This window comes from Stegodyphus dumicola, chromosome 12 (assembly GCF_044657685.1).
Source record: "Stegodyphus dumicola isolate Sdum_Otavi_A_Nest chromosome 12, ASM4465768v1".
NCBI classification, from domain to species: domain Eukaryota; kingdom Metazoa; phylum Arthropoda; class Arachnida; order Araneae; family Eresidae; genus Stegodyphus; species Stegodyphus dumicola.
The window spans coordinates 70,079,113-70,093,067 of NC_140779.1; the positions used below are offsets into that span (position 1 = coordinate 70,079,113).

Here is a 13,955-nt window from a genome sequence, read left to right on the forward strand (position 1 = left end):
ATCTACTGAACACTTCTTCCAACAATCTACTAGCCGAATTACACTTATGCTAGAAATTTTATCAAACAAAACTGCTTAATCATGACAAATATTCACTGCAAAATTGGGAAAAAGTGCACAATACCATACTCCTTACGCGTTTTTCAAAATAACACGTACACATAAACCATGTACACGCCGACTTATTTTTACTTAAAAAAACATCCCAGAATTACACAGAAATGGCATTGCGCACACTCTTCACTATATCCATGTACACTCCTTTTTTTTCATATATTAGAAAAATTTCACGAAAATACATGACAATTTTCTCAATCTTTAAACCCGGTAAAAAGAACATATATGAAATTACCTGATCGCGAAAAAGTATTTACCCTTTACAAATATGAACATTTCCACATATAAAATAAATAAAATATCCAAAAACTTTTACCTCTAAATCATCTACAGTCAAAAGTCGTTAATCTGGACTCGTTGGAACTTCGGCGATTCCGGATTATAGATCATCAGTTTAAATCTCGTAAGATGGCATGCAGAAATTCTAAAATTAAAAATATGAAACCCTAATTCATGAAATAAAGAACAATCATGATCTAAAGGGTATCAAAATTTGCAAAAAGAAAAAGCTTAATATTTACTTGTTTACTTTATTAAACATTTCTTTTAATGTAAGTTGTTTAAGTTTTGCTTCGTTTCATGTGATAATACTTTCTCTTTAATTCTATTAAGCAGACATAATCTCTTGTTCAGTTACAAAGTTCCGCTGTTCAAGTCCTATAATTGCTGTGTCCAGAACACCGACTAATTTGTCAATCGAAATTTTTTCGTTTTCAAAAACCTCTGTTACTTTCTTCGCTATCGGAAGCGAATTACAATGACGAGGAACTTGTTTTAAATCATATCAAAGACGGAGCATATCGAGATGAAATACTACATTTGGTAAGGAATTATAAACCAAATAAAATAAAAACACCTGTGCTGAAGATAAGGATAGTGCTGACAGATCAACTTCCAATTCATTACGTGCCCGCCGCTGCGTTCCCCCCGCCGAGCAGCGTGAAATTGATAAACAGATTTCGGATTTCAAAACATACTTTCGCTTTAGATCCTTTACATATTAACAAATATATATCGGAAATTCTATTTGATATAATCAAAAGTTTAAGCTTACTTTTATAAAATTGCTCTTACAGTCTGCAAAAAATAATAAGCCGGATCCAATTCGAAAATTAAGGAAGAACGCAATCATCAACATTAACTGAAATAAATAATAAGATAATTTTAGCTTATACGTCCATTATACATAAAACGGGCACGCGTAAACGTATTCTGCACTTGCGCACACTCATATGCACAGTCGTAAAAGGTCTTACGCGCACGCATAAACGCCTATGCGCATGTGTCAACGCGGCGCATGCGCAGAAAGTTTTCAGTTTTGAGGTACGAATTATGGGTGTCCGAATTAACGACTTTTGACTGTATTACATTATACACGTCACCAACGAATTCATACCGCAAGCTTTACAAATACTTAGTATCAAATATTTAAATTATTTCCATGCACGTTTATTTCAACTTAAACGTATACCAAATTCCTACAAACATAAAATTCACAAAATAACTATCATTTCATTAAAATATAATTAAATTCAAACACACTACTTAAAATATAAATGAGCACATACATTACATTAATAAAAATTACCTTACAATCCTAATTACTTTAAACTAAATCATTGCTAATAACAATTTTCCCAATAATACCAAATTCCTTTCCACCTTACATTTAGAACAATGCATAAAAATAATATCCTCAAATAATTAAAAATACTAACTTACCTAATCTTCTTCAGAATCTTGATTACGTGGCGGATACACTTTTCTAATTCATTCAATAAAATTATTGAAAGATTTTTTCTGCGAATATTTCCTCCATACTTCCTCCGCTAAATAAAAAGCAAACTTCTCTTTATCACAATGCCTAAATACCCATTTCGAATTCACTTTAGTTAGGGCCATGGGATCCAAAAATTAAACAACACTGTTTCACACAACACAGAATAAAGATAAATACAAAATTTCCACATTTTTTCCCGATTTCCCCCCTTTTCTGATTAAAGAACCGTAATTCGTCCATTAATATCACATGACATATCCCATGATCTCTCATTTCCCTCACGCAAAATAATGTGTAATCAGAACTGAGTACTGCTCACATTATTACCAAAGTCCCAGGTAGTAAACTTTATCGCCTCCAAAATGTCGCCAAACTACCAGTTACCATATTGTAAAGATCAACAGAGTATGGTATTGTGTACTTTTTCCCAATTTTGCAGTGAATATTTGTCATGATTAAGCAGTTTTGTTAGAGAAAATTTCTAGCATAAGTGTAATTCTGCTAGTAGATTGTTGGAAGAAGTGTTCAGTAGATAAAAAGAAAAGAAACATGTCTTTACTTCGTGAAGACAAAATGGCGGCGGGGAAAAAAAATAGAGGGTTGCTGTAGGAGAGTTGGTCGCCAAATTTTCGCCAAAAAAAGCCAAGTTACCATAATGTAAAGATCACCTGACTTTTCTTTTAATATAAGACTACTTTAAATTGCTAAGATAAGATGCTTGACCTCTTAATGAACTTTATATAGTATAAAAGTTGTAATTTATGTAATCTTTAAACAATATATTTGTTCTAAAACATAATTTAAAAATTATTTTGAATTTGCTGATTTCTGAGTATAGAGTCTACATTTAATAATTCTGATAACACAGTCTACATTTCACAAATCCAGAAATTCCAGATTTGAGAAACTTAAAAGTCCAGGATTCAAGCTATATCTATAATTATATCTATATTATCTATTATCCAGATAATATAATACAGCCAGATAATAGATATTAATTATCTATTATCTGGCTATATTATCTATTAATCACCTATTAGAAATTAAATAGAAGAGACGAAAATTTAAACATACATTACATAAACAACTTATCAAAAGAAAAGAAAAACCTATAAAATGTATTTTGATACATACAAGTCTTCTTTAATGCTTTAAAAATATAAGTATACTCAAGATTTATTACATAAACGAACGCAATTTCAATGAAAAATTTTGTATCTTAAAATCTCGGATATATAAACCTTTCATAATCTAACTCTACATTCATACTACATTCTAATCAAATAAAAAACTGAATTGCTACTGAATTGTTATCTCTTAAATAATTTATCACCAACTGCAAATACTGCATATTAAAAATTGCAAACTGTGCGAAAGATAAAACAGTATTTTTTCACAGGCAGAAATTGGAAACTTAAAAATAATTCTAACTTACTCAGGCACGTAATTTAAGATTAATATTTATATCTTGGAGAGAAATTTTGAAACAATCACTTCGAGAACAAATTTACAAAAATGTCATGCTTTATTTCATATTTCTCAAAATGTAAAAATAAAATATAAATTACAAGAACTCTCACAAGAAATTTTTAGTTATGTGATAAACACATTACATATAATGAAAAAAATTATATTTGTCTGCATATGTTCATTTTACAATTATTCCCTTCCTTTCACCTCCTGATAAATTTCGGTCTTTTTACAGGATTTCAAATACGTACATTGTTTACAGTTTTTTTCCTAATGCCATATTTGTTAATGCACTGCATGCACGTTATATGCACTCTATAATCAGTTCATACGGTAAGAAATGTTCATTCATTTCACAGATTTTTTTATCACCGGTAGCATTTCTGTTAACATTTCCATCTTGCTTTCCAAGCAGACATCTTTTCCAAAACTTACATGCGCATAAGATTTCCACAAAGGATTACTTTTTATATCAGTAAACAGTTTTATTCATTTTTAACTATAACAAACTTTCAATTTCCATTATGATTTCTTGCATCGCAAGTTTACCGCATTCGACTTTATATAAAACAACTATGCCACATAAATTGTAAAACCTGATTAATTCTTAAATACAGAATTTAAAGGAAACACACGGCTAATATCATTCAATACGTCGTGTTTATTAAATATATTTTTAAGACAGACAAAATTGAGTCGAAGCAAGAAATTAGTTGATTCATTTAAATATGTAACAAAAGAAGCTAATTTTGTTTGCATAATGATACTGAAAAGCTGAAATTTGGAACATAAAATTTAACAAACAGAGGATATGCAACTTTTTATAATGGAATTTTCATCAAATTGTTTGTTATATGACATTACTGGTATCAATATTGCTTACTACAGAACATCTGCATTTATTACTGTGATGAGCTGATAGTTTAATCAGTCGAAAAATAAACAGAATGAACTAATCGAAACAATTTTAAACTGAAACCACAGCTATACAGCAAATATATTTTATATTAGTGTACAAAACAGTTATTTTAGCATGATGTTTAAATAGGCTTAAAGGGAAAACGCGGCCAATATATGGCGATATATGAAGCACCAAGTCACATTATTATTTTATCAATATTTAAAATTATCTTAAATTTTCTTTACCTGTTCATTAACAGCATCTGCCATTGAATATTATAGTGAAATGAAATTAACAATACCGGTTAAATAGAACAGACGTTGCAGATCACAAAAAAGTACTACTTGCGCGAAAAGCGCATGCGCACAACACTCTTAACAAAGCAGAAACTGCTATTATATCTAATTCCAGAAACGAACATCTATAACAGAAATATAAACCAAATCATACCATACACTTTCCAGCATTAGGTAACTTAAACTTTTCTGCTGTTAAATACAGAGCTTCCATGATAATCAGATTGTTGATGACGGAGTTTAGTGATGCGCCTTTTGAATAAAGTACAAATAAAGAAACTCTTTATAGAGAATGAATTCAAACAGTACATTTATGACAGCGCTCTCTACCTGATTGCATTATCTGAGCTAAGTTTATAAGATAATATTGTTCGTAATTTTTAACTGAAAATTTAACACGTACCAATGTAGTGTCTCTTCTTACTTATCAACGACAGTTTCAACTGTAGCTCACAAACTTTAAAAGCATATTTGTATTTGATGAGATTAAATATAAGTTTTGAAAATAAAGTTAAGCTTCATTATTTAATAAAAACTTTACAAAATAATCTCCTTTTTCCTCAACATTAATGCTATATTGTCATAGTATTACATATTTTAAGATAATTTATCTGATCTAATTTCTTCGACTAATAAATTAATCAAACTAATCTGAATACTACATTGTGTCATGTAAAATTATCATTCCGAGGTGGGACAGAGTTCGAGATAGACGTCTTTTCGCTTCGCTTTCCGTTTCCTTGCGTTGCTGCCACCCCCCGCTACTGTACCGAGTTCATCGACCTCGCCTCACGGGCTCTGGGTTGTTGTTGTTGTTGTTTTTCTTTGGCTTTCGCTTCGCAGAAGCGTCGCCTTAATTCCACTGCTGCACCCTTCGCTGGATAAAACAGGTCGTATTTTATTCTTTCTTCTGATTTTCTTTATTCACCGTGCTGATAAGGGTACCTTCGGGTACGGCCTCTAATTAGGCCTTTTTCCAACTTATATGCCTCACATGATTAATCAATATGACACAACAAACATAACTGTAACTAATAATAACACAAACATGGAAAATTCACCTCCAAACTCAGAAAATCCTCACATGAGACATCTCAATGATGAACCCAACGTTCTCCAAATATTAAGTCACAAAATTACTTTATCCAATGACGTCGAAACTACCAGATCCTTGGTGGAAGATATCCAAGATATCCGTAACGACCCACATGTGATTATGTCCTCTAGCGATCAAGAAGAACTAAACTTTCTCCTTGTAAACGCCATTAATCAACTGCGTATGCAGGAAAACGAGATGGCCAATGCAAAAATAAACGAATTACAAGACTCTAACGAAAAGCTCACTAAACAGTTTGAAGAGATTAAAAACATCTGCGACATACTTCAATCCACTAGTGGTTTCAAAGAATAAAGAAAAAGAAAATTGCGCCATAGACAAACGGATTCTGACTCCGATGAGGAGCCTTCGCTCAAAACCAGCAATCGATATAAACAATTAGAGAACCAAATAGACGACATGCATTTGGACAACGAAGATGAATCAGCCACTCAGCTCACTACCACCCCAAAAGACCAACCAAACAAAAGTGACACCATTCCCGCCAATAGAAAACCAAACTCCAGCCCCAAACCAAGCAGAATTGATAAAGTGCCAATTATTGTCGTAGATGACGTAACAAAAGCGGATGAATTCTTAAAAAACTTAAACAAGCAAACCGGAAAAGAGATAACTGGCACCTTAAAAGGACGCCGCCTTGAAATACAACTTGCAGATTCTGACTTACATCGATTCGTTCGCAAAATAGTTGAAGAAACAAAGCTTAAAGCCCACACCTACTTATTGCCCGAAGATAAAGTTTTAAAAGTCATAATAAGAGGCTTACCCATCACCACAGATCCCCAAACCATTACTCAAGAACTTCTTGACAAAGGATTCAAGGTTAACTTTGTTACACTATTAAGAAACAGAAAAGAAAATAAACCAATGCCGCTTTTCTTAGTACATATACCAAAATCAGAAGAAAATAAAGAAGTATTCAAAATCAAACGCATAGGTTATATGAACGTAACAATAGAATCATTACGCAAGAAACCTGACCCTCCACAATGCTATAGATGCCAAGGATTTTTTCACAGTTCCCTGCTCTGCACCAGAGACTGGGTATGCGTTCGTTGCGGAGGCAATCATAAACCTGTAGAATGCACCCGTAGTCGCGACCAGCTAGCCATATATTATCACTGCAAAGGTCCTCACCCAGTCAACTTCTCAAATTACCCGGCCACACCAAAAAACAAACAAGTTCAGTTCCAACCCAGTCCTCCACCAGCAACCAATCCCTGGACTAACAGAAGACAAGACTTTCCTCCGCTGACATCAAACAGTAACGAAAATCTCGCACAAACCTCCATTCAGAAAATCTAACAGAAGAAACTACCAGCACCGCAGAATCCTCCCTGTCAGACCTCTTTGACTTCTCTTCGCTAAAAACAACCTGGACAATAGTAATACCTACTCAAATAAAAAACAACCTGGACAATAATACTCAAAAACATTAAAACCAAGAAATCACCTCTTGATAAAATAATCGCAGTAGTCGAAATCATTGAAAAAATAGGAAATCATCTTTAATTCTAATAAATTCAAGAATAGATGCAACATAAAAATCCTCTCTTGGAACGCAAACGGTCTTTACCATAAAAAAGATGAATTATCCAACCTCATTATTGAAATTGAACCTGACGTAATACTCATACAAGAGACTCACCTTAAACCAGCACTCAAAGTACTTTATGCTAATTATAACACCTACCGTACGGATCGTGAGACCGGAAGAGGCGGTGGCATCATCACATTTGTTAAAAGGAGCATAAAACACACTCAAATTCCTAATCCCAGCACCACTTTCAAAAGTAACACAATAGAAATTGTAATAGAACATAAAAAATTCAAAATTTCGAATATATACAGTCGGTCACAAAAGTATTCGAACACCGGTACCCTATCAGAAAATGACAAGATGGCGTTTTTTTTCTCTTTCTCTCTGTGTGTCGTGTTATTCCATCCTAGGTTTTCTTCTCCCCCCCATCTTGGAAAAAACTGGAAAAAATTGGTTACGATCTCTTTTTGAATGGGGAGATGCCATTTTGAGAAAAAGCTGACGACCCTATCTTGGAGAATGAACATGACCGCTCTACACACCCTTTTACTCTCTCTCTCTCTCTTTTTGAATTGGGAAGCCATTTTGGGAAAAAGCAGACGACCCTATCTTGGAGAATGGAAATGAACGCCTCTCCCTCTCTCTTTGAAATGGGAAGCCATTTTGGGAACCTCTATTCTTGGGGAGGGAGAAAACTGAAATCTGCATTTCGCTGTCTCTGAATGCGGAAAGCCCTTTTGGGAAAAGCCGACCCTCTTCTTCTGATCTTGGAGAACTGGAAATGAACGCTCTACACGATCTCTCTTTGAATTCAGAAGGTATTTTGGGACCTTCTAATGTTCGAAAACTGAAATGAACGCTCTACACCTTCTCTCTCTCTCTCTCTCTTTCTCTGAAATGGGTAGCCATTTGAAAACTCCCTAACTTTGGAAAAAAACAGAAATGAACGCTCTACACTAACTCTCTTTGAAAATGGGGGGGGTGTCATTTTGAGACCTCCCTCCCCTAAACTTGGAAAAAAACTGAAATGAACGCTCTACACTTTCTCTCTTTGGACATGGGTAACCCTTTGGGGACCCTCTCCTCTTGGTAGGAAAAAAAAAGAACTGAAGTGAAGGCTCTACACAATCTCTCTTGGAATGGGATCCATATTTCGGGAAACGTGGATCACCTCATGCTGGAAAACTGAAGTGAACCACCAAGATTGGACTCTATATAATATTTTTTTTAAATTGACATCATGACCCTCCTCCCATTTGTTATTAAAAAAATTGTTTTTTTTTTTGTTTTGGTTTTTATCCCATTTCCGATGTGATTTCAGAAATGCAATTCCATAACAGTTCAATTTCATTCGAGGTTAAATGATCTAAACAGTCTTTGACCCACCCATCCGTATGATTATTTTCTTCTCCTTCCTGTTGCACCAAATTTTGTAAGTCCATATAATCATTCCATACGGGAAGGGCTGGATCCTCACAAGGCTGTCTTGAAACACTTGGAGTCTCTTTGGGATGAGTGGAGGGATCTAGGATGTCTGGACCCGGCTGCGATTCTACCTCCATGATTTCTCCACCCGTTGGAACTTGTTTACCTGGCTGAAATTCTACCTCCATGATTTCTGGACCCGTTGGAACTTGTGAACCCGGCTGTGATTCTGCATCCATGATTTCTGGACCTGTTGGAACTTGTGGACCCGGCTGACATTCTACCTCTACGATGTCGGGACTTTTTGAAGCTTGTGGACCCGTCTGACATTCTACCTCTACGATGTCGGGACAGGTTGGAGGAGAAGAAGAGGATACTGGAAGAGGTTCTGTCTGTGAGGAGTCCGAAAGAGGTTGCCTGTTTGAACAAGTCGGAGAAGAAGAAGAAGAAGAAGAAGCTTCTGGATTCTGAAGCGGATCTTGCACGCCAGGTAGGTTCCGGTAAGTCGACCGTTTTTTAAGAGGTAATTTTTTTTCTTCCTCCTCATCTTCAATTGTGATGACTTCAATTTCATTCCGTTGCCGGGTCGATTTTGTTTCGGGCCATGACGACGGTTTGGTCCAGCTCCTCTTATCATCTAAGGAAGGGATGGGTAAAGGTGGCGGAGGGTTTTCTTCTTCTTTTTCTTGAAACATCATCGGCGATTGGAAAGAAATCTCCTCTTTCAATTGTTTCCAAAGCGAGTACGAGCACCGATCGACGAGAAAGAGACTCTTCTGGGTTGTGACGATGAGATATTGCGTTTTCGGGGGAACGACATAGTTTTGAAAAGGTCTTAGAATATATTTCTTATATTTCATCCTGTCGCTGACTTTAAAACTTCTTTCCTTCAGATTGGGGGACGATGATTCGTAATAGGCGAGAGGAGCGGCTGTGGTTTGAACAATATCAACTTCGTCCTCAGCCGTCGTTCTCACTCCAAACGTAAAATATCGTTTCGTGAGAAAAATATTCTTCCACCGAAAACTCGTGCGCGGATCTGTATATCGCCGATCTGTTTGAATGGGCCGTCTCAAAGCTCGATCCATCCGATTCCAAGAGAAGGGAGATTCCTCTTTCGTTTGTTGCGATTCGAATAAATTTCTGTATATATTCTGAACGAGCAGGTTGGAGGATTCGACATCTTGGTTGAAAGAAACGATCGCTTGATGAGGTGGTAAATGCGGAATAAATGTCGCACAATGACACGCCAAAAAATTTTCAAGTTGGAGATTTGCTTTAGCGTCTTCAAATCCTCCCCGTTCGAAATCCGTTGAGTTGGAAAAACGTCTAATAGCGACATGGCTCCCAATGGAAAAGAAATGATCTCTCCCAGTACTCTCGTCTTTTTATATATCTATATAGACACACACAGACACACATAGAGGCTCTATGACGTCCGTTTTATTTGTTTTTTTGTTTCTCTCTCTCTTCTTTCCAAGAAATCTTATCTCCATGACCTCTTTTTCTTTTCTTAAAAAGATGAATGTGTGTGGGAATGAGGAAGTGAAAGTAATAATTTAATAAACAAAAAATTATCCAACCATGACCTTTTTTTTTCAAAGTCAACCTTTCCAATCCAAGGACGTCCAGAGATAGAGGAAGCAGGGAGAGAGGAGGAGGAGGGAAGGAAGGTCACACACTCTTTCTCTCTATAAATAAAAGGGGAGAGCCCGAAAGTCGTATTTTTGTCCAAGTGGATCATGAGGAGGCATCCCCAGCTCACTACGTGTATTCCTTTCAAATATAAATATGTTGATCTTTCCGTTTATATCATCCAAGGAGTCGTTTACCTGAAAGCCTCCGATTTTTCAAAATGTGCGGGTTATTATACCGTGGGGAGTTATCAAAAGATGCGGGACGAATTTTTATCCGACGAAAACGTGTTGATGGCTCGTGACATTCCACCTTTGGATGCACAAATTTTGTTAATGAAACGAGCCAAATATTTTTACACGTCCCACTTTCTAACCGTCTCGCAAATGAATAGGATTATGGATCGTCTTGAGAAGACAAAAGGGATTCTCGTTCATTTTAGTGAATGGTTGCATAAATGTTTGCACGAACCTCTCTCGATCGAGAAGACTGGGAAGAATACCTATTATATTCTTCTCGAGGACTCTCCTCGTTCGTCTCATCATAGAGAGGCCACGACTTTTGAAAAAATCCTCGAGCAAGAAAAAATAGAATGGTGGAACAACTACCCCATCCCTCTCCCCGAGCATCAAGAGGAGCCTGTTCAGAAGAAAAAGAAAAAACCTTTCCAAAAGCCTATCCTCATCCTCCTCGATAATGATGGGGATGAGGAGAAGCCTGTTCAGATTCCTCTCCGTTTGTCAAAACCCGTCGAGGATGAAAAACCTCTCCCTTCCTCAAAACCCCTTGAGGAAGAGAGACCCCTCGAGAAGGAGAAATCTCTCCCATTGTTAAACCTCCTCGAAGATGAAAAACCTCTCCATTTATCAAGATCCCTCGAGAAGGAGGGACGTCTTCCTTTATCAAACCCCCTCGAAGATGAAAAACCTCTCCATTTATCAAGACCCCTCGAAAATGAGGGACCTCTCGATTTGTCAAAACCCCTCGAGGATAAGGGAACCAAAACTTCTCTCTCTTTCGAAGAGGAGGGACCTCTCAATTTGTCAAGACCCCTCAAGAATAAGGGAACCGAAAATCCTCTCCCTTTCTCAAGACATCTCGAGGAGGAGGAGAGACCGCTCCATGTCTCAAGACAGGACCCCCCTCTATCTCTTGAGGATCCGAGGGAAACGATTCCTATTGAAAAACCATCTATCGACGATCCCCAGAAAAGGTCTTCGGAGGAGATTAGACTTCCATGTAGAAAACGAATCTGCCACAATCATCATCATCATAATAATAATAATATACCCCCTTCTCAACAACAGAATCCTACAACGTTTGCAGATAAATGCATTCAAACCAATCCCTTTATGGTAACCCTTTTGATTGGAGAACCCGTGCATTAGCCTCGAAAAATAAAATGAGATTCTAGACTGTTTCTATGACCAGAATGTTAAGCCAATAGATAGGTCTAGCTCAGAATTTTTCTTTTTAAAGGAAAATAAATAAATAATCCAAAGACTATTCGTAAATATAAATGGTAGTCTTGAGTCGGCTGGAAAAAAATTTTCAGAGCTGAGAAAAATTCTACAACTCAAAAAAAAAAAAAAAAAAAAACTTTTTGTTAATTTTTATCATGTCTTAGACATGATAAAAATTAACGACCCCCTTCCCTTTTCGTCTGGGAATGTTGTCTCACTCTTTTGAAAAACAAATCGTGATTCATTCATGGAATGATTGCCATTAGAGAAAGGATGAGTCATGGTCTATTTTTAGAAAGGGTGAGACATCCTTCCCAGACAAAAAGGGAGGGTCATTAATTTTTATCATGTCTAAAGACATGATAAAAATTAACCAAAAGTTTTTTTTTTTTTTTTTTGTTCATTAGAGAATTTTATTTCAGCTCTGAGAAATTTTTTTTTCTCCCAGCCGATTCGAGACTTTACCATTTGTTTTTAAGAATGATTTCTCTCTGATCTATTATTTCAAAATTCCAAGTTTCACTTCAGAACCATCTATGCTGTTGAAGAAGTAACGTGATATATGTATTTTTTTAATGAGTTCTGTCAAGATTGAATTGTGCAGGATCGACCTTGCGAATTTCTTCTCTGTGTCTTTAAATAATAATGATACCGAACTGCTTTTTGTAGAGCGCAATGGAAAAAACCTTTTGTATGGTTAGGACAATTCATGTGTTCAATCCCATTGTATTTGAGAATCTCTTGCGTCGATCCCGAAATGCAATAAATGGATCTTTGCAACCATTTCTCTAAAAACCGCCGTTTCATTTCTCCTCGCACCCAAATCATGGAAAAAGGTTCCGTCAACATCGTTAACACCCATGGAAAATAACTGTACGGAATTTCTCCTTCGTACCACGACAAGCCGTGATAATAATCACTCGCCCACACAGCGGTTCGTTTTTCTTTCTCGGTGAGCATTTGCCATGGAAACGGGGGTTTAAAAACAAATACCCCTCGAGAAGTACCGTCCAATGTGACGTAACCCAATTCTTTCATAATAAAGGCTCCTTGAGAATCGTAGAAACCTTCAAAGTCGAGCACGAGTTCCATGTTTTTTATTTCTTTTTCTTTCCAAGGTGACCTTTATTATTATGATGATGGATGTGTATTGAGATACGCACGATATTATTCAAAAAACAAATATATATACGAATGTGACCTTTCCCAGAATTCATACGACCTGTCACGTGCAACCTTCTCTCTCTATATATATATAAAAGAGGAGACGGCGAGAGAACGCTATCCATTTTTTCCTTCAGGACACACAGCGAGAGAGATAGAATTTTGTTTTCTTTTTTTCCTCAATTGATAAAGATGGACATTTTGAGTGCCAAACCTCTCAAAGATTCCTACATTGTTTTGGACATGGAATACTTTCACTGTTATGATCCAAAGACGGGAGATATATGTTTCATCTTGAAAGAACTGGGCTACATCACTTGCGATTTAACCTTATGCGGATCCATGATTTTTCTCCCTCCTGTCCATTACGATGACTTATCGTCCCGCAATCAAGCTGTGGTCAACCAGACTGCAAATAACCGACACGGCCTGCAATGGACCGAGGGTCGTCTTTCCTACGAGCATCTTCCTACAATCCTGAAAATACTGACCGAAAATGTGGAGGTGATCTACGTCAATGGATACGATAAAGCCGAATTTTTCAGCAAGCTCTGCCAGCGATCCGTTTATGAGTTTTACATCCCAGGGAAAACCGAGTGGCGGAACAAGTCGAAATGCACGCGACACCAATATTTCCAAAAGATGATACATTGTGCCGAGAACAAGGTGAGAAATTTTCGATACCATTTGATGGAGGGTAGTTACGTTTTCCGGAAATTACATTGTTACCCCTCCGAAAGCAAAGCTGTCGAAGACGAAGAGGAGGCGGAAGAATCTCCCCAGGAGAACTCGTGCGACGACGAGGAGGAGGAGGAGGAGGATGAACTTTCTAATAATAATAATAAATGTCTAAGTTGGGATGCTTTAGAGACCCAAGAATATTGGTCTCAACCCTTATCTCACCTAGACCTGAAAGAGGATCCTCAAGTGTACTCTTTGTGGTCCTCTTCTAAAATTTGGTCTTGGAGAGAACCCTTGAATGTTCATGAATGAAATGGTATGTAAATCCCTAGAGAAAAAAAAATAGAAAAAAAAAGTTCCTTTTTT

General features: G+C 36.5%; 1 protein-coding gene across 2 annotated transcripts in view; it reads right to left on the reverse strand.

Moving 5' to 3' along the window:
- Positions 1 to 4,854, reverse strand: part of REG (proteasome regulator gamma) — a 101,481-nt gene extending 96,627 nt beyond the window's left edge. Inside the window, exon 1 of one of the 2 annotated variants that reach the window (XM_085806540.1) lies at positions 4,719 to 4,854. In XM_085806540.1, coding sequence (XP_085662666.1) covers positions 4,719 to 4,778 — 60 coding nt within the window. In that variant the 5' untranslated portion in view covers positions 4,779 to 4,854. Of the gene's footprint in view, positions 1 to 4,513 lie in introns of both variants that reach the window. The other variant, XM_085806541.1, reaches the window with a different exon arrangement.
- Between the last annotated feature and the right edge of the window lie 9,101 nt (positions 4,855 to 13,955).